This window comes from Bolinopsis microptera, chromosome 3 (assembly GCF_026151205.1).
Source record: "Bolinopsis microptera isolate Bmic1 chromosome 3, MBARI_Bmic_1.0, whole genome shotgun sequence".
NCBI classification, from domain to species: domain Eukaryota; kingdom Metazoa; phylum Ctenophora; class Tentaculata; order Lobata; family Bolinopsidae; genus Bolinopsis; species Bolinopsis microptera.
This window is the reverse complement of record NC_087074.1, coordinates 10,645,124-10,670,208: the sequence shown is the minus strand read 5'-3', so window position 1 is coordinate 10,670,208 and position 25,085 is coordinate 10,645,124. Positions and strand designations below refer to the sequence as shown.

The following is a 25,085-nucleotide window of genomic DNA, read 5'->3' as shown; positions in this document are numbered from 1 at the left end:
CTTGAGAATTTAACTAATTACATTAACTTCATATTTCAGCCGCATTTGAGTACAGGCTTAAGGACAATATAAAAGCAAGCTGGTCCAAAAAGACCATCTCCCTGATATTCGAAGTTTCAGTAAGTAAACGGAGTTGTGGTTAGATACACGGTTAACCTAAGTTAATACTTTAATAATACCCAGATATGTTGTTAATAAACCTGACCCATGGTCAATAGAATAGGTATAGGTTAACGTATTTAATCTTTTAATGACATTTCCAATTTTTACATATAATTATTAAAAGATAATACCTTATCGTACTAAATCATTCTTTGATAGGCGCTGAAATACGGTAAGCCACTGGACCTGAAGCGAGGTATCTTCAAACTCGATCCCTCTGACTTTACCATCAGCTCAATCAAGTCCTCCAGCAAAGCTACAAAAGCCAGGGTAAACCTATAAAATAATGAAAAGATTGTAAAATCAATTATAAACGCGTTATCACTTTATCGGCTAATTCTCACAGATATCGATGCGACAAAAAATATAATAATCATGAATTACCTAGCCGGGACCCCAGGCTATAATGCGGCGGAATGACAGGCTGAGCGGCGCCCAGTGAAAACATGAAATGAAGAAAGCATCAATCATCTAAGTGGCTATTGCTAAACATAATTGCAACGCAACTAGCCCAACTTAATCTTATGTACTTTATTCAGGTCAGAGTCAATAATGGTGTGGCTGCTGTAAGAATGAAGATGAAGAAACCAAAGAATTTCCAAACTTCCGATTGTATCTCCCTCAGAATTAAGGGACCATCTCCGGAATACGATTACTACGAGGAGAAGATCTGCAACAAATACTAATGGAATGTTGTAAAATTTTAAAACATTTTAAAAATACGAACATTCTTTTTGAATCACCCTGAAATGTCGAACCAAGAAATTTTGACAAATCTAGATTTTGATTAGTGGAAAGTAAAAACAGATCATATTATTGTAGAATATCAGAAGTACTCTCTGTTTTACCGATACTATACTATACGTTTGTAATAGTTTTGACTTACAGAGTTACAGATACAGATTTATTAGATTTATGTTACTGTTAGATACAAAAAGCATGAAGATGATGTTTATAAGTTGTTTGAGCTGACGATAGAATACAAATGATTAAAATGATAAAAGTTCAAGTATGTTTTATTATAATATCATGTTAGATCAGAAAATAAGACTTTTATATCTGTTGACGAGAGTGTTATATCACGCTTATATAATTAACGACAAAAGAAACGCCATTCTTGGACGTGAGGAGAGTTAGGACTCCTCAAACTACATTAAATTAATTCCTTTTGTAACATCCTCATTTACTATATGTTATCACGCTTATAATAAATGATTGGTACGTATATTTGTAAAGTATGACTCAAACAATTTTTGTTTATTCCGCTGAAAATTTAGAAAGTTTGGATTTCCAGATTTTATTCAGTCTATGTAGGGCACCCCATGGTTTTACCTTCCTAACCCTGATAGGGTTGTGGAAGGTGCTAAAAAACCTTCAGCTCAGGATCCCATCTCCCGATTTGTGGGATAGGCTCTGTCCTTGCCATCCAACTCATGGGGTGCAGAGTAGGGAAGACCAGCCATGACTTATGTTGATAGCCTAACTACGAGCTGACACGGGTTTCAACGACACTGGAGAAATGGGCAGACTTATGGCGGATAGAGTTCTATGGAGACAGCGCATCAATACTCAGACGCTGAAGCCGCCTTAAGTCAGTAAGTCAGTTGCCATCCAAATATTTGAGTTAAGCTCGCATCTCAAACACCGCGGGTAGTTCGGAACGGTTTGGTTAAGTTTTGCACAAGTTCCAGGGAAGTATCCCAATCTTCTGAGGGTTCCACCGAAATATCCAAACTTTATTAAAGCTGCAAAATTTGCCCTTCCAAGTAGCTGACCACCAACAAGTGTGGCATCGGTCGTGTCCAAAATGTCAATCATGGTTTGCGTTTGCATGTTTGTTGTGTTCATAAACATCACGTCGTCATCCAAAATGAAGAAATATTTTGTTTCAACCATTTTGAGGGCTTTGTTTCTCCCCTCTGCTATTCCCAGATCCTCATCGTCACTGACAACGTACGTCAATAACGGATACTGAGCTAACCGATCTCTGATTCTCTAATACCTCGAGGGTAATCATTTGGCCCGTCGTCGTAGCAAGCTATCGGCAAGTCATATCCATAACTATCCCTGACTGACTGAGCTAAACGAGCAACTAAATGGGGCCTACGGGCAGTTTTTACTGCTAGAGTTACACATTCCCAAGTAATTTTGTATTTGATCCGTTGGCTCTTTATCGGAGATATTCGTCTGTTGAACCCACAGGCTTTGAAGTCACAAAAATCTTCGCTGGGTGGTATCGCTGCGTTTTTCAATTAGATTACATAACAGTGGGTGGGCCGATTCATCTCTCATCCCATTTTCGGTCATTTAGTGCATCTTAAGAAGCCTCTTGAATTAATACATAGGCTAACAATTGATTCTAACTAGTATGTTGACAGAGGAAAGGTTTGTGATCTGATAAGTTAGTTAAGGAAAGAACTTTGAACCGTTCACCATATTCCCAGATGCTCGGTGAAACTGCTATGAAGTCAACGACACTTGTCCGTTGTACTGATAGCAGGTGAAGCTCACCAAAAATGCACCAATGAACATTGCCGTTCAATAGATTGAGGACACAAGCTTGCCCAGAAGGTCAAGGAATCTATTACCTCTTTCATATAGTACAAATCTTTACAGCTCGGCAAGGTCTGGGTGCATTCGATTTCTTCTTTTTCATCCAGTCTTTTGTCACTGGGATTAAGGTTGACACCACCTGTACGAGCATTTTAGGTCACCTACGAGCATGATGTCAGAGGTGACCAAGTGGCTCCCCGATAAATAGGAGAAGACTTCACGAGTATTCTCCTCAACTCCAAGACTCTTCATCCTGACCTTATAAGAAGAGTCGTAATTTTATCAGAGGTGATTGTTCTTTTCCGGCCTTTGTTAACGTTTTCGTTCCCGAAATGGATACTACGCTGGATGTCTGTTGAACCTGTTTTCGATTTTGGGTATGTACTTTTCGAACGAACCGTTGAACATCAACCAACTGATGGCATAGTCTCCTGTCTTGAGCCTTGATGATACCCACTGTTTTTGTAAAGCAAGCATAACAGAGCGGTAGTTGGGCTACCACTACGGGGTCTCCCCTTTATGGGGGTTTTTAACCTTCCCACATCTCCATGCAAAAGTCCAAACAGTTCAAAGTTCAAAGGACTCTCTTACTCAATTTTCAGGTTTCGGTCGTTATTGTACCTAAATACATGGTTTGGGGGTGTAGTCGAACAAATTTTTAACTATTAATTATAAAAACAAACCCTTAATTATTGCACAAGCAAAGTCATACTCTCCTTTTTTCATAAAACATCTTTACTTCTAGTCCACTAGTTGTTTGAATTCAAATTGAATTCAAATGCAGAACGCTAATTAAGCCTTAAGGGGGCCGTTTTTGACGATTTTTTGAAAGTCCAAGATAAAAATCAAATAAAAATGTTTAAAGGCCTATCAAAAAAATTTTGTCTGGCTCATCTCTTTTAAATGATCCGTAGAACATATTTCGAAAGTTTGATCAGGGTGATTGCTTTAAAATTGTAGGAGGAGATAAATTTGTAGACTCGATTTTCAGGACGCGCGAAATTGAAAATCGCTCGCGCAATACAATTACATGTATTACTATAACCTGCAACCTGGGGACCCCAAGTTATTATGTTCATAAAGATTCCGGTCGCGCTAAATCACTCTACAGTCGATTAATCTCTTATTTTCATCACTTTTAGTTTCGCATTGGATAGAGCACATGTTATTTGCGCGCGTTACGTGTGATCATATTTGATCCTGATTTCCCAATTATGTTTCTACTACATGCAGCTTACTTCTATTACAAATAAAAGCTATTTTATTTAACGACATTTGTTGGAGCTGTCATATTCGATAACAATTTTAATCTCACAATAATTGTTTATTGCTGACTGTCTGCTTTTTGTATTACATAACCAAGTTGACACAGTTGTCTGAATTGGTAGACCTAGCCTGACAGCGGACAACTAACAAATCCAAAGTAAAATAATTACCTGTAAGTAACTATACCACTTGTGTGAGCTAAATTTGAACGTGACTGATGAAGTACAAATTTATAAAATGTGTTAAGTTATGTCCCGAAATGATATTATAGTCTGACAAATGGAGATTTACTACAATAAATCTTGAAATAGAATTTCAGAGCGATAGAATGCATTTGCTGCGTAGTGCGTGGCATATGTTTTGTACATTGTACAATTTTGGCCATTGCGAATATATTTTCATCCCCTTTTTAGAAGATTTCGTAATCTGATCGGTTTTCCAGGTTCAATATTCTGCAAAATCGATAATCTACGACAATTTATATCACTTAAATTTAGATGTGGGTATTGATTACCCCCGAAATCACGTTTACTGTTTTAGTAGTGCATTAATAAGTCAGTGATAAGATCAAACCAAATATTTAAGAAAGCGATCAGCAATGTAAAAGATTTTCTAAGCTAAAAGGCAACGCTGATAAAACAGAAAGCTCGAGCAGCAATGTATAAGATTTTCTAAGCTAAAAGGCTACGCTGGTAAAACAAAGGCTCGCATGCTGTTCAATAAATACCATGTACTTAGCACATTTTGATGCAACTCTAATATATATATCTCTGAAAGATCAGAATCAAGGTGCTGCTGGGTATATTTATATATAGCTGACCATTAAAAGCGAGAACTTGAAACATGTAAAAGTAAAATTATTATAAAGAGCTTTGTATTTAGAGGTCAGATTTTCACGGCTGTGGTATATTATCGCCACACTGGAGAATGGAGATCGCTACAACACTGCACTGAAAACATGTCGCTTTTGCTGCTCCTCAGACACCGACGTCATGCGGTTATTCGAAGAAATACCATTCTTTGAAACACCAATCCTTTAAACCGAGGACCACGTCATAAATGAATGCCCCAGCTACAACTCCCTCTGGTCCAACCTCTCAGACAACCTTAAAAGCCTCATAATGCTCTAAGAATATGGGGCCATCATGAACTCATTCCATGCAACAGAATTTGGAAAGTACCTCACAGAATCCTTTCACCTTCGAAATCCTCCTGAAAAGAAGTCCTATTCATCACCTCCCGTCTCCTACTCATCTTCATTATCAAATCCCCATGACTCTTTTTAATCGTATTTAAATCATTATATTCGATTTTTGTCTTCTCTTTCGTGAATTTGTAACGCGGTTAATTTTTAAGATTTTATTTTTATAGCTTTCTCTCGATTTTTAGAGTTCTGATCGTCTTTATGAATTCTTGTATTACCAAAACGAGTTCGTTAGTGTTCTCCTTAGTCATGTCATGTTTAATTCCTGTTTCACGTTTAATTCCTGTTTAATTCCTGTTTAATTCCTGTTTAATACCACAAATATTAATTATTATACAGAAAGTTGACCCTATAAATCAAACTATCCCGTATAGTTTGATTTATGGGGGATATTTTCTGACAAAGAAAGTGACATGCGTCATTTGTACGTATACCTTATCGGACCTTATTTGGACGGAAATTACTTGAACGCTGGAGGCCCTAGCGTTCATCTTAATGTCCGTTCAAATAAAGTCCGTTCAATTAATGTCCGTCCAAGTTAAAGTCCGTTGAAATTTTTTCAAAACTTTTTCCATTTCGAACTTTTTGTCCAGAATATGACAACTAATTTGAGAACTTTATTGTGCCGTAAGTTAACGACGGAAAGGTTCTCCTTGGTCTGCCGGAGGCACAGAAAACTTTACTAGTATATAATGTTTTCAAATTCAAGGGTCACTTGGCGGAAAAAAGTCAACGAAATTATGGCACTCAACAACATAGTTCATGAACTAGTCCCCGCCAACATGACAAACTTGTTCCAGCCTCTAGATATTACGGTAAATCGTGTTGCCAAGGACATTGTCCGACGTTGTTATAGCTCATATTACTCAGGGGAGGTAATATGAAACAAAGTGCTGGGAAAGCTCCACGTGATGTTAAGGTTAACCTTAAGTTGTCTAAGATAAAACCACTTCACACCGAATGGCTTGTAAAAGTTAACACTGAAATGCAGGACCGGGGTAGTTTGATTAAAAAAAAAGGTTTCCCTAAAGCTAGAAATCACTGATGCTTTTAAGCATGGACTATTTCATGCACGAAAACCCATTTGATGAAGATGATATGTGATATATTAGACACTGATCATGTACACATATTTTAACATTTTTACTGCTTAATGACTGCTTTTCTTACTTACTGTATAAAAAATGGATTTAAAAATCATTTGCTGAAATTTAAAAAACGTCAAAAAATATTGAAAAAAATTCGGATTTTTGATGGCTTTGAATGCCTTCGAGCGTTCATATTAATGTCCGTTCATAATTGTGTCCGTTCATGTAATGTCCGTCCAAATAAGGTCCGATAAGGTATATCCTAATCCATTAACCAACATGCCTTCCCTCGTAAGTACTTAGTATTTAGTGGTCAGTTAAAACGAGGCAACATATCTTATTATATATCTTACTGCAACATATCTTACTATATAAAGCAAAACGATATATTTGGATCCGTACCATTTTACTGACACCAGGGCATCAACTTTAACGCGACTTTCTGCAAAAACCGTAAAACTAAAAGATATACAACTGAAACTTTTTTTGACTGGGTCAAATGCTTTAATGGCCTGCAAATCAGCATGAATAATAAAAAATTTACCAAGGAATAGGAGTTTTAGAGCCCAAAATTTGAACCCCCAAGTGGTGTCAAAAACGCGAAGTAAACAGGTAATAATTCTTTTAGTCTCTTGAGTCTTGACACCATTTTAGGGTTATACGGGTTCCTGCTAGTTTACCTAATTTGGCTATGGCTAACGTAAATTGTATACATTTTTAAATCGTGTTATTTGGCCATATGACTCAGTATTGGAGTTAGGTAAACTAGAGTGTGGTAATTATTGCGTGAAATTCTTGCTTTCATTTCTAATTTGAATTATGAATTAGATAACTGTAGGGCGTAGGTGTTCCAATCAATCTGATATTGAAATGGATTGTGGACGCTGTTGGAAAATAAAACTCAATGCCTGTTTTAAATACTTATCTGATCCATCAACCAACAAGTTGATGTAGGTATCAGTATCATTCACGGTGTTCCAGTTTATGCCAGAGTGTGTCAAATCTGCTGATTAATGTCCGAAGAAACATGCATATATTGTATAAGAGAGAAAATAAACGCTTATCTGACGGTAATTTAACATAGTTCTATGGTTTCCATGCTTCTACAGAATTTTAACCTATTCATTATGTTTAACCGCATGGCAGAATTTTTATTATTCTACCGTTTTCCGATATAACACCGTATACCACTATAATTTACTGTGTACGAAAATAATTTCAGCTAACCTTCTGAGTTGTGATCCGTAAAAGTGTGCTTATTAAATCAAAGACCCACGAAAAACGGAGCCGTTCTAATTCGTCAAGCAACAAATAAACCACAATATAATTTATTTGGTTTTGTAAGATTTATAGACAAGTAATGCGTGTTACGAAAACCAGATAAAATTACTGATTTGCTAGACTTGAAGATATGATGAAGTTATAGTTTGCAATTTTTGATATTGTTTGGCTTCAAAAACATGTGGGAGTAGCAACCGAAAATTTAAACATTAGAACTAGCAATACTATCTGGTTCAAAATTGTATGTATGGGAATACAATTATTTAATCAGAATTTGATAAAATGATAAATTTATATGTTGGTGAAATCATCTCTATTAAAAAAGTAAAAAGAATCTTCCTCGGTAAAAGAATATCTGACAGGCAAGAAAAGTAGCATTAACCAGTGCACCAAAATTAAAAACTGCTCCCTTTGAAAGATCATGAAATATAAAATCCATTAATATATTTATTCGAAAAGAGAATTGTGACTGGTGCAATAAATTGCGCTTATATTGGCTCTAGTATGTTAATTAACTCGCCAATATTTAATATCAGAGCCCTGGGCTCGTGAGGGTCTCCAGGGAAATCGATTAATATTCAGGCTCCCGGCTCCAATTCGTTTTTGGGATGATTTTTATTTAGTAATAAATAAAGTTGCACAATCTGTGATATTACACTTATCCGTCAACTCAGTACTGTCCAAATATTCGTCAACGTTACCTTTTACTCTACTGGCGCGCGAAAGAGTGACATACAACATTAACGTGAACTTAGAACTTAATCGATTTATTCATGTTTTTAGAAATCTCTGATTTTACTATTCTAATAAAATGATCTTACAAAAAAGGTTTGTACGGTATAATTTATACCATTACACTTTCACGCTGTAAGACTTACACTAGGTTAGTTCAAGAGAAAATGACAGATGTGAAGAATAATGTTAAGGATGCAGTTCTTCTGGCTTTATCAGAGGGGAAAATCACAGAAAAAGACAAGAAACTCATTACTGGACTTAATGAAAATAATAACCAAATGCATGCACATGTATTCAAACCAGTAGTCCCTTATGTGTACCCTCTATTTAAGCTGCATAAATTAAGTCCACAACAGATTGAGGGGAAAATAGTTCCCCCTACCAGGCTTGTCCATGCCACTAAGGAGGGCCCTCTTTACAGGCTAGAAAAGTGGGTTAGCCCATACCTAACAGATATAAGTAGGATTTATTGCCAACAGGAGTTTCTCCTGGATACACCAGACCTTCTCAGTAACATAAAAAACCTTAATGAATCGGCAGACATGTCAAAATATAGCACCATCAACTTGTTTACTTTAGACGTGATCAGTCTGTATCCAAGCATAAAACCTGAAATAGCTATGTCTGCATTGGAACATGCCCTGAACGGTAGTACTATGATTGATAAACGAAAGGCTATTCTGAAAACATTCACGGAGATTATCTTCACAAACTCCTTTGTCACTTTTCAAGAAAATGTGTACACAGGCAAAAAGGGTATCCCAACTGGAAATTGTATTTCGCGTCAAGTCGCTGATATCATGCTTCATTGGGTGCTATTCATCAACATCTGGCCTGAAATGATACAGCTATGGAGTCTTATTTTATTCTGGCGACGCTTCATCGACGATGTCTTTGGAATTTGGAAGGGCTCCAGGAGGCAATTTGATCTTTTTGTGTCGAAACTAAATGAAGCCGCAAAACGATTTGGAATTCAGTTCGGTGATTGTCAGTTTGGCAAATCAGTTAACTACTTGGATGTAGAACTCTCCCTGGGGGAGAACAACAACATCGACTACAGACTATTTAAGAAAGAGACTGATGCCAGGCTTTACCTTAATACTGATAGTTTCCACCCAAACCACGTCTTTAAATCAGTAGTATTCTCACAGATGATCCGAGTGATCAAGCGAAATTCGCAGGATCACACATGTGTGGAGGACCTGGAGGAACTTAAAGAAGACCTAATGAAAAGTGGACACAAGGAGGGGACCTTAACGGAAACAGAGCCTGAAGCAGTCTTGAGATCAATAGAACACGATTTGTATGAGAGGGAAGATAAGAAGCCAATCACTGACAAAGTTGTCTTTTCAGTGAAATTTTTCAAAGAGGTCACTGAACTTAGGAAGTTGGTACACTCTACTAGTGAGGACATCAAACTATTATGCGGAGACGTACAGATATTGTTTGCACTACGTAAACAGCCATCTATAGGCAACACAGTAGTGCGCAATAGAAAACTCAGTTCGTGCTCCGAAACGGATTCTTTCACCGTCAGCCAAAACTGTGGCGGGAGAGGCTGTGCAACCTGTCCCCAACTGTTCAACTCCAACGAAGTTATCACTGTCAATGGTTTGGATTTAACTCTGGATTTCCGGTTGACATGTAAGGACAGCAATATAATTTATGTCGCCCAATGCCAAATTTGTAATAAACTTCCCCAGAGCCTAAAAGACGATACCTATTTCGGCCAAACGGTTTCTCCATTTCATATCAGAATGAATGGACACAGAAACAAGTTTAAAATTGATAATGAATTGTCATTTGAGAAGTCGGCACTTTCCATGCATTGTTTTCTAGCGCATAAATCTGATTTCACTATGGGAGTTTTTAAATTAGGTGTAGTAAGAAAAGTCCGACCAACAGCACTTGATAGAGAAGAGAGCATTCTTATTTCAAAATTTAGAACTAATATTTTTGGGTTAAATAGGATTGTAGTTACTCGCTGAATAATCTGTTATGCTCTGTTGTCCATTCTACCTAGCACATTGAGCTCTTTAGTAAAGTTTCAGATTAAAATCTGTTTTAAATTTTCAAGTTGTTAACTTTTAAATTGCTTTCATTAGTCTAACCTAATTTTATTTTTATAGGCTAGTGATGTAAATATACGAAGAATTCACCTATATTTGTGCTGTCTTACTATGTGTCCAAACCAAATTGAATAGGTTAGTTCTAGTCACTCTCACCGTCCAAAATGAGCAGGCACAATATGTCATTATGTCCGACGACCCCAGGTCCAAATCTTTATAGGTATTCTTATTTTGAAATTCAAATTGGGAAGTTAGGTAAATCTCAAACGTCAACTTCGAATATGTCCTTTAAACTTCACACATCTCTCAACGATTTTCATTAATCATACATTACAATAATATTTTCTACCACCATCTACTTTATCCGAAAGGTACATAACAATATTACAGTTCTTAGGGCCTACACCTTACGGGCTTTATTCGGCGTTTTTCATTACTCTTGAGTGGTCACTAGAGCCGTGTACTGTTATTGAGGTATGTTAAGATGTTATTAATATTACACTTGAGTTCAGACTTAAGAAATTACTCAACACTCAACAGAATCCAGACTCAGGTAAACACAATTTTGTTTTAGTTCAGCAAAAATGTTGTTCAGTAATCAGACATTTTAAAGTTACAGATCAATAACTATCTTTATTATGTGACTAAACACGATCTCTAATCACGAAACGATGATGCTCTAATATTTCCATCTCCTGCAGCTAACCTGATATCTCCGTTCTAATTCTGTAATTAAGCACTTCCCCAAACACTGCACGCTCTCTCAGGTTATTTGAAACCACCCAAACTCACCTCTCTCTCTCTCTCCAGAGTCATGCGCCAGCAAAGTGCCCCCCTGTCCTTCATATCGAGTAGCAACATATTTACCAGCTCCCTTTGTCATAGCAACTTGCAATCACTAAGTATATTTTGGTATTCAAGTATATTTACCTCTCCTCTCCGATATAGGAGGTATATATACCTCTATATTCTCTATATACCGTGCTCTATTTATCTCTCCGTGGCCGTATAATCACATTGCAGACTAGCTGCTGCCTCCGATAGCTCTACTTTTAAATTACCAGTAGTCGCTATTGTTTCCTTGTTATATACACACAGCTTTGCTTGATAGTTTCAGCTTTGTTCCCGTGTTGTTCCAGCTTATCAGCTTTGCTCCAGTGATGTTCCACTCTACGTTTCTGGTTGGGTCGGACAGGTTCCCGAGGATGAGGGATACTAAGAGGGCTCAGAGCGCTAGATCAGCTCCTCGTAGTAGGGCGGCTAGTAGACCTGCTACATCTCCTCTACAAGGGAGCAGAGCAGGGATGCAGAACATCAGACCTGGGACAGAGAACAGCAGACCTTGGACGCAGAGCAGGACTCTGAAGCTACCTCAGCGACCAAAATCTGGTTAGTAATCGTCAGTAACTTTTAGTATTAGTTAGTAATTGAGAGTTATTTGTTAGTTATTGTTAGCTATTTGTTAGCTATTTGTTAGCTATTTGTTAGTAGTTGTAAGTTATTTGTTAGTAATTATAAGTTATTTGTTAGCAATTTTGAGTATTTGTTAGAAGTAGTTAGTGTTTGTACGTAATTGTTAGTTATTTGTTGGTGATACGGTAAGTGATTAGCCGATTACACTGACAATCAGGAGTTAAGTTGGGGGATTGGGTTTCGTGTTGCCCCGAATTATTGATCGGGGTATGAGCTCTCCCTGCAGTTCTTCAGCAGGGATATATACAGTAATTCAGGGATAATTCACTAATCATTCACATAATGGGGAGAGCATTAAGTATTTAACCGTTCATTGCACCAATTCTAATAATGTTTTATGCCGTGTTGCCATGGTCAGAGCCCATATAAAACTGTAACTTCATGCATTTTGGCAATGTTGATGCATTAATGCACGAAAATATCATTTTCCAACTTTATTCCGTTCGCTGAGATTCTCCTTTCAAATTCCAGTCATAATTTTACATATAAAATGTTTCCTGTGAGTATATGTGAACGCTATGTAGCACGTACAAAAAGGCCGAGATGTGTCATTAGTTGACAAGTAAAGAAATGAAAATGTATCTACAATTGCTAAACACTAATACTTAAAAAGTTAAAACAACAATTTGCATCAGATAATCGCTTCGTATATGCGGTTTTTTTTCTGCTTTTGACTATAATAGTATAATTTATACGGGCTGTTACATAATGGTTATCTGTTAAGACATCGGGTTTTACGTCTCGCTAATAGCTCTGGCAATAGAGGAAATGATGGGTGTAACCACGGCAACCTACGACATAACGTCACCCTTGTTATAATTGTATAACCTTTATAAAAACGTACCTGTTCTCCAACAAAGATCCAGTTTATGATCAGGCTTTTGTCCATTTTTCGAACCTACCCTATAAGAATATAATATAGTAGTATATGCTGTTAAGGTCTGTATCTACAGACCAATATCATTATCTTTTCAGTCCCTTATTTCTGCCTATCACAGTAAACATGTCATGGTATGTGAGTATGTCATAACTTTAAGTAACAACCTCTAAGTTTCATCTTAAACAGTGCTACTAGTGCTCGTGGTATCGTAACGTTTCAGAGCATCATAAACCGTGCTGCTCAAATTAACAGCTCAGCTTTTTAACATGGTAAGCAGGACCCGCTATAAGTTGTGATCGTAGCTTTTTCAAACCTGCGTCAGTAACTGACCAGTTGTACGTGGACAACTCACGACAAATGCACAACTCATGACTTTTAAATTAAAGTAGTTGATAGAGTGCTTATACAGCACGTTATCTCTCTCTCTCTCTCTCTCTCTCTCTCTCTGATTGAGAGTTATTTCTCTAACAGTATCTTCAGTCAGCTGCGATATTGTTGTCCTTTAATTAATTGTTTTTAGCAACCTACGTCAAGAGATATGTGCACTTTATTTCATTTGTCATTTGTGGGAGGCACCGTCACGATGTGTTTATTCTTGCTCTGCTTCTTAATGGACCAGTTTTGTGTTGACGCTGTGTCTTTAAATATTTTGAGCATTTGAGCATTTTTAAGTATTTAGAGCAGATGATTTGCTTGAGCGATTTATAGTGATATTATATGTTACAAGCCGCCAGCCTAGAGTAATCAATCGTGCTTTCCTGGTCTGAAATTTGAAAAAAACGTCTAGCGTTTTGTTTTACTCACATTTAAGAAGTTTTATTTATCTTACATTTTTTACAAAAAAGGGCTCCTGCATCCGGTGTTAAGTCAAGCATGCTAGTGACCTATCAATCGTGTTTGATTAATGCTGTGCAGAAACTTGATAAATCTTGCTTGATAAACTTGGTCCATGTGTTTGGCTCATTGAATGTTGCAGTAATCACTAAATCCAATCTGTATGGACGGTAGTAAATATAGCGACAACTTATGTAAAAGTTGAAGTTAAGAGTTTGTCAATATTAAACTAAAAGCGAACGGAATCACTATTTTTAGTTGAATTTATCTGTAAGCTTTGAATGAATCAGCCGGCGTCTATTAACTGACTATACACGTATTATAACAGTCCATAATTAAAGTAATTGACTGCTTAGTAGATCAACTAAATGCGAGCCTTTAATATTTGCCATCCTATGATATCTTACAATAGATAAGTCAGTCTTACTTAATTCAGATTGTTAAATTATCATGATGGTCTTCGAATAAAATGTTGTGTAGTTTTTAAGTTGTAACCTTTTTGGTTTTGCGAATCCCCTTGAATACAGTTTGAAGTTGTAACCTTTACAACACACTAACAGTCCCAGTTTCACAGTGATGTCAGCTCGATCAACAAACAGAATGACCAGCGGTGTTCCTATAAACCCCACACGCAGGAGGGTCCAGTTCGCAAAGACACCCCGAGCCAGCACCACCAACAGTGTCACCAGCACCACCCCCTCCATGCCCTACTCCAGCACTGCTATCTGCCCCATCAGCAGTGAAGACGAGGATTTGTTTGGGATGAGTCCAAATTATGGCTGGAGAAGAGCCAGTGCTGCGATTATCTGTGGTCTGGAGAACAAGAAGAAGAAGGTGAAGAGCTGGAAGAAGATAAGTGGTCGGATAGAGAAGAGGAGACAAAGAGAGTTGGATGATCAGATAGCTAATTTCAGTGAAGCTCACTTACCTGCTCTGGATAAGAACGCTGTTAAGCGCACCACCTGCAAGATAGTGGAAAGAAAAAGGATAAAATCAGCTCCTTCTGACAAAGTGGAGGAGCCGTTCCAGCCGGAGGATATCAGACACAGACCCTCCACAGAACTGAAGAACAGACTCCAAGAGTACCAGCTACCCATCAGTTACAACAACTTCATAGTAAATCAGCTTGAGATGAGGTTCAGAGGTCAGGGGTATGATGTGCTCAGGACCTCCTGAGACTCTAGTCCTGTTGTTCCTGATTGGGAACCTCTGCTGAGGTTCCTTGATGAGCGGTGAAATGAAAAAGACTGGATGTTATTCCGTGTACGATGTTGTGAAATGTTCTTGTGATGAATGTTTCGATGAGATTTGTCTGCATATTTTACTTGAAGAATGTGGAATCGTGCTTTGTGTACAGTTTGAAAAAAACGTGGGATGATCCCCCTCTGTTTTTAACTTAAAAATATTGTCTGATTGTGGTTAAAAACAAGTGTACAATTATTGATTCATTCATATCTAATAATTTCATTGTAAAAATTGCAGTCATGCAGTGTTCTTTTCAAATAGTCACGACACAAAGACACCATCAGAAATTCACCAAGCAGCAATGGTTTGCGCTCGCATAATGAATGCCTTTCATTGCTTTATAGACAATTAAATCCTCCGTTTCGAGCCTATCATTGAACGAACTTTCGATGCGAAAGAAAACGGCACACTTTAAGTTCTCCTCGAATACCATATAGTTTAACAAAGCTAATAACTAACGTTATTCTGTTTCTGCATGCGAGTAAAACCTACCTGTAAATTTTTAACTTTGTAGTCATAACCTTTGGGCTGATTCGCAGCTACCATTACACTTGACTTTAAATAACGAGCAGAGCGAGCCGTTATCACCAACTTGATTTAAAGTGGTAGCTAAAACAATCATAAGATCAAATAAAGATGAACTGAAAAAACAATTTTTTAAATTAGAGAAGACAATGATTTGAATGCAATCTAAAATGCTATGAATAATACTTAAATGTGTCCACCTTATCATGGACCACATTATAAACAGATAGCCATAAAGTTGCTTTAGTATGCAGCTCTTTTCATATGTCCCTCGTTCACATTTCTCATTGTTTATGAACTTGCTTGCAATTCGAGTGCACGCTGAACTGTTTACTAAGACTAGGAGCTAGCGCATTAACTTGGTCAGTGTTTGTTTTATCCGCTTACTTTTCGAGACTCTTCGAGACTCTTTGATCCTTATTAAATGCTTTTTATCGAACTGCTGTTACGTTTTGTCAAGTTGTTTGGATGAAATTTGAAAAAAAAAGGTTGTTTGTAGAACTAAAATAAACTCGATTTGACATGCCAGGTACTTAAATACTTTTTTGTCACAACTTAATATAATATTAATACATCATGTATATATTGTATAATACAGTTAGTAATATAGTTGATATGCGTCGTTAAATCTTAATAGTTATTAGTTGTCGCACTCTGCAATCAATGAACCGAACGTAGCATAGTACAATTTTACAATATGTAGAATTAACAAAAATAAGTTGACAAGTTGCTATGTAGTACACTTCATCGCTTTCGTATTAAGTTTAGAGCTTTCAGCCTCGTTAAAGTACTAACTATACTAGTTTTGATCATTAATATTATTAAACCCTCGAGAACTGGCCTGTGTGGCGTGTGCTAGGATTCTTCTCTATCTTACAGCGCGTTTACCCCCATAGAAACAGTGACGCTATTGCTAAATGTAGTTGATCTCAAATCTTCCATCAAATGGTGGACTACAATATCATTGCATCATATCACAATCACCACAAATTTCTTAAAATTCCATGCATGCTGGCTTATGCAGCACTTGGGTTATAAAATTAAATCACAAAATATTAAAATTTGATCATCATGCAATAAGTAAAGATATTCAAGCTTAGACGGATGAATATCCACGTTTCCTTACCTGCGGCAAAGATCGGTGCTAAGATACCACAGCACATGCTAGAATGAATGAACTTGTTAAGCCTAAGGGAGTATCACAATCAAGGGAGAACTAGGAAACTGTGGAGTGTCTTAAGATTACAATGACGAAATGACCAAAATCTCTGATAAGAAATCCTCACGTCACATTAAACGTCACATAGAACCAGAATTGCAATTAATTGTCGAGTCAACTTCAAGTATCTACTCAATAACAACCGCAGTTGATCTAAGAGTTGTCTTGGCACTAATTACTAGAAACTTAATAAGAAATTAAACAATTACAAGCCGCAATTAACTGCACTTCATTTAACCTGATCTCACTAACTTGACTTTCATTAATTGTTCTATGTTGACGTCATTAGTAAACCATTAGAAACACAGTATTTACTAGATACCTCGCTCCAGGCTCATATGAAACACAGTATTTACTACCTCGCTCCAGGCTTATATGCGGCAAAGAAACACAGTAACTACTACCTCGCTCCAGTCTCATATGCGGCAAAGAAACTCAGTATTTATTACCTCGCTCCAGGCTTATATGCGGCAAAGAAACACAGTATCTACTACCTCGCTCCAGTCTCATATGCGGCAAAGAAACTCAGTATTTATTACCTCGCTCCAGTCTCATATGCGGCAAAGAAACTCAGTATTTATTACCTCGCTCCAGGCTTATATGCGGCAAAGAAACACAGTAACTACTACCTCGCTCCAGGCTCATATGCGGCAAAGATATTGTATAAGATGTAACTGAATAATCTACATAATACGGTGCCCATGTCTGCGCGGCTCTCCTTAAAAAACTTTCTTTCCTCGTCGGAGCAAAGAGCTTAAGACAAACACTACACGGGTCTCATAAAATAAAAATACACAAAGAGTAAAAAGTCGAAGTAACGACCGGGCTTTTAAACATCATAAAGGTCTAAAAGTGAAGGTGGTAGTGGTAGGATTAAGCTCAAAATGACGATATTGCAAATGGTGTCGTTAAAAACGTCAGTAGATACCGTCAGCAATACCGCTCCAATACTAAAGTGTCCTGTAGATTTAAAGGAACTTTGTCACACAGCTAGGAGCAGTCAGATTGCATTCAATTTAGCTATGGGGTCTGAACTCTAAAACTCTAATATCTGTACTGATTATTATCCTACCAAGACAGGACGTTCCACTGTCACAATTAATTTATAATTGCAAGTTGACTAGTATGTCTAACTAAATGGTTTAAGTTAAGGCTGTGATGTTCTCTAAGTGACTGTTAATGAACTACTAAACTGGTGAATGGTTTAAGTTAATACTATCTTTGTCTCTAAATGACTGTTAAACTAACCAACCTCTTCCTCAGCTCTCTCTATCTCTGACGTCCCCCAAGTCTGTGACCCGGAGTACCACGAGAGACGTCCCTCGACCCGGGCTAAGTCCACACAAGCTGGGTCCCGCACAGTGTCCCGACCCAGCACGGTAGCACGACCCCACACGGTAGCCGCTACCCGGCCTCGCAGTATCTCCACCACCAGGACCTGGTACTACGGGAGACCCCCTCCTAAAGAGGCTCACGCAGCTGTCATAGACTGGAACAAAGCCAGGCTGATAAAAGCCCCCATTATCAGAAGGAGAGCTAAGAGTTCCAATTCCTGTAACAAGGAGGTTAATGAGAAAACCGAGGTTAGCGTTCTCCAGCCTTACCCTCTCAACTATAACGCTTTCCTTGTTCAGTCTCTGAGGAAGGACATGGGGAAGTTGTACTCTGTTCCCTCTAATATCATTATCAGACGATCCAATAAGTCTAGTCAGGACGGCTCTGAAACTTCTTCAGATGATGATGTGTCCATCGGGGCTTATTGTAATGACCACTGGAAAATGACCTGATCGCGCAAGAAACAATCATGTTTACCTCTGACTTCGATCGTCACTAATTTTATGTGGTATAATACCATAACACTATTGAAACAAAAAAGTATCTCAATCAGTTTTGCTGATAGTTAAGGACAATTCGGATGCTCTTGTGTACGATATTCTGATCTGAGAGCTGGCTTGTGTTTGACAGATTTTTGATAGTTATGCAATGATTTCAGCGAATAAAGTTTAGCCAGCTGTATTGGTAGAATATTATTTATACGATTATGTCGAAAACAAGTGTATATAGAACATCACGATACCTATTTTTAATAAACGGAAGAAAAATACATTTTCTTGAAGCATGGCAAACAAACTCAAATTAAGTAATTTGTGATTTATGAATATCAGATATGATTATTATGCTATTATATATATTGTGATTTGTACATACATTTTAATCAGAAAATTTGTAAAATACGAAATTTGACGCTCGACTTCCTTCTTAAGTTCTAACTTAAACAATAATTGAGAACGAGATACCACGATATATAATTTCATCAAATAAATAGTAGGAATTCAATATCGTTATTTTGAAAGCGGCCAGCGTCGTGAAATTCTATTGAATCATAAAACAAGTAAGCTGATCAAATCGTCCGGTAAGATTTTACGACGATTCATTCTCGATGGGTGGGAGCAGTGCTGCAGTGGGCTGAGAGAAGTTCTTGCCGGGCTTTTGGGATCCGTAAAGGTTGTTGAACTTTTTTATCGACAACCTATGTGGAGTCAAGTTAGTATTTGGAAAATTGGCAACGGAAATATCAAATCTTACGTTTGCATTAAATAATTTTTTTCCTCGCTACAAGCACTTTAAATCTATTTTGTCGCTCATTAGCAATGACTGAGTTAAGGAATCCCTTTCTTACCCCTTGAGTTTCTTGATGAAGTCTAGCTCTAGAGCGACCCTCTTTTCTCTAGCCGCCTTCTCTTTTCGTATTTTCTTCTCCCGACTCCTTTGTTGGTTGTGTTTGTATTGCTGCTTCTTGTGGAACGTCACATCCTTTTGAAACTGCCTATTAGCCTGTCCAAGTCTCAGACACGCCTCCTGCTTCAGCTCCTGTATTAGGTTTATAGTCAGAACTTGGTAAATATAATTTGTTTATCAATCATCAGGGTTTGATCACCGACACATAACATTGATACAATTTACCTCTTACACCTCAATCGCGAAACAAACCTTGAAGAAAGGCTTGTCCTGTTCAGCTTGTCGATCGTACCAGAACTGGGGGAAGGTACAGATGTTCGCCATATACCGCTCGTTAACCTGCCATTCATCCAACCACACTTCTTTGCAGTACCGTGTCCCTTGCGAGTTAATCCTCTTGTGAATAGCCTTGTTCTCAAACGCTATCTTCTCTAGTTCCCGCTGACGTTTTACCTTGTTCAGACTCTTGTGGATGTACTTGTTGTCTATGTGGTTGTCCACAGTTCCTTTTGTTCTCATCACGTTGCTCATTTTGTGGAGGAGTATTCTGTTGTCTCGCTCTACAGTAGCCAGCCGCTCCTCTTCCATTTGAAGCTTCTTCAGTTTCAAGTGGAGGTGCATGTAAGTCTTCGGGGCAGCATTGTCGATACGCCCTTCAGCGAACAGGATGTTCGTTCGGTGCTAAAATAGTTCATTACGTTGTAGGAACCTTAAAATTGATAATGGAGTATCGGTAAAGTGCGCAAATTTATTTTATTCTCAATTTCATGATCATTCTTAAATCTTAATTATGTCAGTGCAAGTGTCACTGTCACACAGTTCACCATGACCAAGTACTAATAGGTTCGAATTGGAGTAGATAATTAAAGAAGATGAATTTTTGTTTTTGTGCAAATCTTATACTTCAATTAACTAATTAAAGTATCGAAGAAAAATATGTTTCCATGCTCATGAGCTAAAACTTCAGTGAAAAAAGGTGGATGTAAAATTTTAAGCATAGTAAGACTCAAAGTAAATTACAATATACCTGATTGTAACGTGTGTCATCCCAAAGTTTCTTTAGAACTTTGTTGTTGGCGGGAGTGATATTTTGATAACCTCTGTGCATTTTACAATCGTTTGTTTCAACAGTTAAACGTGCAAGAAATGAAGCGCGCAGAGATTCATTGACAGAAACGGGGATTGTTGCCTTGGCAACGTAACGACCCCGCGTGCAGTTTAATATAATTGTTAATTTTGATTGCGACGCGCGTACTAGCAGATCAAAATTATTGTTTGCGGATACAGGATATTGCTCGAGCTGCATTATTTTTTCGATCTTCTCATTTCTACTCCACAATTTATATTCTGCTTCATTCATTTCCTTTTGTATTTTACAACAGAATACAAATGTGGTCATCGACCCAAAATAGAACACATGCGTGATGCGTTAGAGTGTCAGTGTCACTGTCAGTGAAATGTAACACAGTATGCCATGCAGTATGAATTAGTTAACGTAATATTTTGATTAATTACATTCTGTCTGGCTGCCATGAGATACGAACCACTCTCAGGTTTCGATATATTATGTGCATATAATAGTATTGCAGTGTTCCATATTCTTATTTATCTTCACTGAATCTGATCAAGTCATTTTGTTCTTGTATCCGAACCCAAAAAGAGAAAGAAAGCACTTTCACCAGTATAGCGAATCGCCACTAATATGATGTTGCTATAGTACCGCGCGGCCCAAGCATATTTGCAGGTTAAACTTCCAGCGTTTTACTTTCATCTCAAATTCGTTTTTCAAATTAATAAACGCATGACGAGATAAGCAAAATGCTCATTTCCCTTATTGCTCATTCCCCTTATTGCAGTGGTTTGGTTTGACAGGAAAGCCTCGAGATGTCCCACAACAGCTCCAATTTAACTGAACGCGGAGTTTCCACTAAAGAAGAAGTGTTCCTAATAATTTGGACTGGTTGGCTAATGATTATCCTCCTTGCCTCTTTAATGGGAGACATTATCATTCTCCTAGCCTCTATAAAATACAAAGCGTTTAAACTCCACAAGGTTATAGTGGTCTTCGTCCAGCACATCGCAGTGAGTGATATAGTGGTCTCTGGAACGTGTATCCTCCCTCAAGCAGTGTCCAGAGCAGCAGATCGGAACGTGTTTGGTAGAAACTTTTTGAGTTACATCCTGGCATACGGTCCTTACTACGGCTTCCTCTCCAGCAAACTCCTCATTCTCGCACTGATAATCATGAAGTGGCTGCTGATAAAGCACCCTCTGCGATCTAGAAACTGGTCTGAAACACGAGCTCACAAACTGTGTGCTTTCATTTGGGTTGTCAGCTTACTCTGCCAGGGTCGGTTCTTCATAGGGGGAGCGGATGACATCATATTTGACTACGGGATTTACAGATACAACTACGCCTACTCAGCACCAGTCTGGAAATCCTGGCTCTTCCTCACCTACTTCGCTCTCACCACCTACCTTCCAAACTTGGTGATATTCTCCATCACCCTGCTGCTTGTGCAACACCTGCTGAAAGCAAGGAAGGTGACAACTAGAAGTGGGGGTAACCTCAGGTGGCAGGGTCTCCTCACAGTCATTGTTACTGCGTCTGTCTACAGTGTCTCTTATCTACCTTACGCTATCTACTTTGCGGTTGGGGCCCACGTGAAGGGAACTTATTTCTACAGATTTGCAGCGACTTGTGGGTACTTCAACACTGTCGCTAACTTCTTTATATACAGTTTTACTGTAACCAGCTTCAACACCTTCCTCAAGGAGTGTATTCGGAAACTTGCTAGCTGCTCGGGTATGTCACATGTTATTATGTGGTTATGATTTTAGTCAACCATTTAAAATTATGATTTTCATACAAACTCTTCATTCGAACATTGCAACAAATTATCGTTGATATAGGTAGATTGGTTGTTACAATTCGGCGAGCTATACTAGTTTTGCGTGATGGATTACCGCTCATTTTCCTGTTTGTATTTTACTTTTTTCAGAATGTGGGCTAGGAAGGTCAAATGATAAAAATGAATTATTTTTGTATAATTCGACTCAGTTGACGATGAATTATTAAAACAAATCGTTCAATATTAAGTTAAGTTATCTTCAGGTTACTCAGGAGGTCGAGTTGCAGCATCCGGAGAAAGTAGAACAACAAAGATAACGAGGAACTACCAGGAAACAACCCTGTAGAACAAGTTTACGGAGATAGTAGGAGAATGAGAAACTGAAAGAATAGAACGCGGAAGTTCGGAGTCACGCAAAAGGTTATTCGGGTTAATTACATTGATAAGCCCGGGTTGGAGGACTTCGCCGCTTCGACGCGCCGCGCGAACTAGCATTCTTGCTTCGCAGAGCAACGATCTCGATGGGTTGACATCGTCAACCAAAGCCCGGGGAAAAAGTCTATCGTTGCTGATTCGGGCAAGATCTCATAATGATATATTGATATAGCTTCAGTTAGAGTACGTAGTTGTGGAAAAACTTTACGAACTCCGGCAGAATCTAAATACGGTACCTAAAATAGAAAAATAATCATTTTACTATTATATGTTTCAATTCGACTATACTTTTTTGTTTTCTGTTAGTTTTGTATTTAATGAAGTTATAATCTTAATTATTTGAAACTTGGAATGTCAGCGTACCTCTTGCATCAAAGATATTCGTCTATAATTTGCTTTGATTGAATAAATCAAGAAAATACCGATTTAACGGTATTATATTACTATTAGCTAAAACTAACAAAAAATGCGACCGCTTTTCTTTTAGTTTTGTGGATGGCCGTTCAATTTCCCGATCCGTGATGGAGTATTTTATCATATTCCATACCACCTGGGGACCCCAGTCTTTGCTGTTTATAAGCATGCAGATATGGCGGAGTGACAGGCCGAGCGCCGCCCAGTTGATAAAATTCCATATTGAATTTGAATGGTGTGTTGCTGTGACGGGCACGCATGGGAGTAACTACTACGACCAGAACGTCTGACGCTTCCAAGAAGCCTACAGTTTTTCTCTTCAGCTTTGTTTTGTTCGGTTTTTTTCACGGTGGCATCTCTCCACTTCGCCACATGGAATGTTAGAGGCATTAGTCAGGAACACTCGCAGCATCTAGCTGCAAATGATTGCGACAGATACAACTTGGATGTTATAGCCCTCCAAGAAACTAAGGTGTCTAAACACTCAGACACTGTTATTCCCGGCAACCACAGGCTTCTTTTGTTTAACCAGAAGTTGTCTTGGCATGGCGGACTCGGTTTTATTATCAACAGTAAATTTGTATCAAATGTTGTCTCGTACCATCAAATCAGTGACAGAGTAGCATACATGGACCTTTCTCTACCATCAAAGTGTCATGGGAAACCATCACTGAAAGCCCGTATTATAAACTGCTACAGTCCAACTAATGTCAAATCTATACAGAACCCACGCATTGCTGATGAGTTTTACTGTGGGCTCCAGGAAGCTATCAGAATTCCTGCCAGACATGAACTTTTCATCATGGGTGATTTTAATGCTAGGCTAGGGAAACGGACTAAATCAGATTTTGAAAGTGGTCTTCAAACTAACATGGGAAGACATGGTATTGGTCGGCGTAACGAAAATGGCGAAAGGTTGCTAGCTTTCATGATCACTAATGGACTCTATGCAGCCAACACTGCATTTTCACATGCGAGCAGACACACCAACACTTTTACAGGATGGATTAAAGACCGTAGATCCAAAAAGTCTGTACCCTGGTTTTCTCAAATTGATTATGTTTTATGTAGATCTAGAAGTACCCCTCTGCTTGTTGACGCTAGGTCTTACGCTGGTGCAAAACTTCAATCTGATCACAAAATTGTAAAAGCAACTTTTGACCTCAGTAAACGTTACAAACTTTACAGTACTGCCAAACACAAAGTCAAGCAGTATAACACCAACTCATTGGTTTGTAGCAAAGATGTTCAAAGTTCTTTTCAACAAAATGCTGCTCAGAAGATTGAAACTGATACATCTGCCCAGTCAGTCACTGAAAGTTTTAACAACCTTTTCGAGGCGGTTAAAATTGCTGCATCTGAAACAGTGGGTATGAAAGGAAACACAGCCAAACGTCACAGAACATCAGACCCACAAGTCGTCTCTATGTCAGAAAAGAGACACCAATTACTACAACATTTAAACGACAACAAAATGCGTGACAGAACTATCCTGCGTAAGGAAATCAACAGACTCAAGAATGACATTGCAAAGCGCCTTATTACACTTGAAACCGCTCATGCCGACCTTCTAGCTGAGACGATCAACTCCACTGATGATACCAGAAGAATGTTCGAAGCAACCAGAGCAATTTCAAGCACAAAGGACACTCCTCCTATTTCAGTATTCCTACCAGAAACAGAAGAACTTGCTCTCAATGACGAAGATAAGGCAGACATAGTCAAGAACATTAGATACGCCTATAACTGCACTTGAAGTTGAGACAGCAGCCAAGAAACTAAAGAACGGTAAAGCCGTTGGTCCTGACAACCTCCCTAACGAATTCCTTAAGTATGCACCTCCTTCTTTCTACATGAAGTTTGCATCACTTATCAATGAGTCCTTTGAAAAACAAGAGCACGTTCAATCGTTCACTGAGGGATATCTTACCCCCCTACAGAAGCCTGGAAAACCAAAAGGACCAGTTAAGAGTCTGCGTCCCTTGTGCCTTCTCAATGGAACTAGGAAAATCCTTTCCATGATAACACTCCAGCGTATTCAACAACAGATAGCAGACTACACTGGGCCATGGCAGAATGCCTATAAATCAGGACACAGCTGCTCTAATATT

At 38.2% G+C, this 25,085-nt stretch overlaps 6 protein-coding genes across 7 annotated transcripts in view; 5 read left to right on the top strand and 1 right to left on the bottom strand.

Annotated features, from left to right (window-relative positions):
- The window catches only part of LOC134812135 (cysteine-rich motor neuron 1 protein-like), a 28,264-nt gene extending 26,890 nt beyond the window's left edge, over nt 1-1,374 (top strand). Inside the window, exons 22-24 of the mRNA XM_063819352.1 lie at nt 40-119; nt 322-432; nt 702-1,374. Coding sequence (XP_063675422.1) covers nt 40-119; nt 322-432; nt 702-848 — 338 coding nt within the window. The 3' untranslated portion in view covers nt 849-1,374. The remainder of the gene's footprint in view (nt 1-39; nt 120-321; nt 433-701) is intronic.
- Nucleotides 1,375-8,453: 7,079 nt separating this feature from the next.
- LOC134813179 (uncharacterized) lies at nt 8,454-11,134 on the top strand. The gene is made up of 2 exons (XM_063820867.1): nt 8,454-9,680; nt 11,126-11,134. Exons 1-2 carry the CDS (start codon nt 8,454-8,456, stop codon nt 11,132-11,134), a joined length of 1,236 nt encoding a protein of 411 aa, XP_063676937.1.
- A 148-nt stretch (nt 11,135-11,282) lies between these two features.
- On the top strand, nt 11,283-18,770 carry LOC134812133 (uncharacterized). 2 transcript variants are annotated; one of them, XM_063819350.1, is made up of 2 exons: nt 11,283-11,747; nt 17,798-18,770. In XM_063819350.1, exons 1-2 carry the CDS (start codon nt 11,519-11,521, stop codon nt 18,319-18,321), a joined length of 753 nt encoding a protein of 250 aa, XP_063675420.1. In that variant the 5' UTR covers nt 11,283-11,518; the 3' UTR covers nt 18,322-18,770. The 2 variants fall into 2 exon arrangements, with proteins under 2 accessions (XP_063675420.1, XP_063675421.1); XM_063819351.1 differs by lacking the exon at nt 11,283-11,747 and adding an exon at nt 15,589-15,844 and having other exon boundaries at nt 17,798-18,762.
- Nucleotides 18,771-18,816: 46 nt separating this feature from the next.
- On the bottom strand, nt 18,817-20,431 carry LOC134812132 (uncharacterized). The gene is made up of 4 exons (XM_063819349.1): nt 20,301-20,431; nt 19,526-19,954; nt 19,215-19,405; nt 18,817-19,064 (listed from the first exon to the last, which is right to left on the bottom strand). The coding sequence occupies exons 1-4, from the start codon at nt 20,379-20,381 to the stop codon at nt 18,956-18,958; spliced, it is 810 nt and encodes a 269-aa protein (XP_063675419.1). The 5' UTR covers nt 20,382-20,431; the 3' UTR covers nt 18,817-18,955.
- An 834-nt stretch (nt 20,432-21,265) lies between these two features.
- LOC134813178 (arg8-vasotocin receptor-like) lies at nt 21,266-22,471 on the top strand. Its single transcript, XM_063820866.1, has 2 exons — nt 21,266-22,079; nt 22,389-22,471. The coding sequence occupies exons 1-2, from the start codon at nt 21,266-21,268 to the stop codon at nt 22,469-22,471; spliced, it is 897 nt and encodes a 298-aa protein (XP_063676936.1).
- A 1,131-nt stretch (nt 22,472-23,602) lies between these two features.
- LOC134813177 (craniofacial development protein 2-like) lies at nt 23,603-24,730 on the top strand. The gene has a single exon (XM_063820865.1). The coding sequence runs from the start codon at nt 23,603-23,605 to the stop codon at nt 24,728-24,730; it is 1,128 nt and encodes a 375-aa protein (XP_063676935.1).
- The last annotated feature ends 355 nt before the right edge of the window (nt 24,731-25,085 follow it).

Bases quoted from the DNA above. Each gene is read 5' to 3' on its own strand.
- LOC134813179 (XM_063820867.1), top strand. From the start codon at position 8,454: ATGACAGATGTGAAGAATAATGTTAAGGATGCAGTTCTTCTGGCTTTA.
- LOC134812133 (XM_063819350.1), top strand. From the start codon at position 11,519: ATGTTCCACTCTACGTTTCTGGTTGGGTCGGACAGGTTCCCGAGGATG. The intron at 11,748-17,797 runs GTTAGTAATCGT...CCTCTTCCTCAG, and splicing joins ACCTCAGCGACCAAAATCTG to CTCTCTCTATCTCTGACGTC.
- LOC134812132 (XM_063819349.1), bottom strand. From the start codon at position 20,381: ATGCACAGAGGTTATCAAAATATCACTCCCGCCAACAACAAAGTTCTA. The intron at 19,955-20,300 runs GTATATTGTAAT...GAACTATTTTAG, and splicing joins ATGACACACGTTACAATCAG to CACCGAACGAACATCCTGTT. The intron at 19,406-19,525 runs GTTTGTTTCGCG...AACCTAATACAG, and splicing joins AGGACAAGCCTTTCTTCAAG to GAGCTGAAGCAGGAGGCGTG.
- LOC134813178 (XM_063820866.1), top strand. From the start codon at position 21,266: ATGGGAGACATTATCATTCTCCTAGCCTCTATAAAATACAAAGCGTTT. The intron at 22,080-22,388 runs GTATGTCACATG...AGTTATCTTCAG, and splicing joins GAAACTTGCTAGCTGCTCGG to GTTACTCAGGAGGTCGAGTT.
- LOC134813177 (XM_063820865.1), top strand. From the start codon at position 23,603: ATGGACCTTTCTCTACCATCAAAGTGTCATGGGAAACCATCACTGAAA.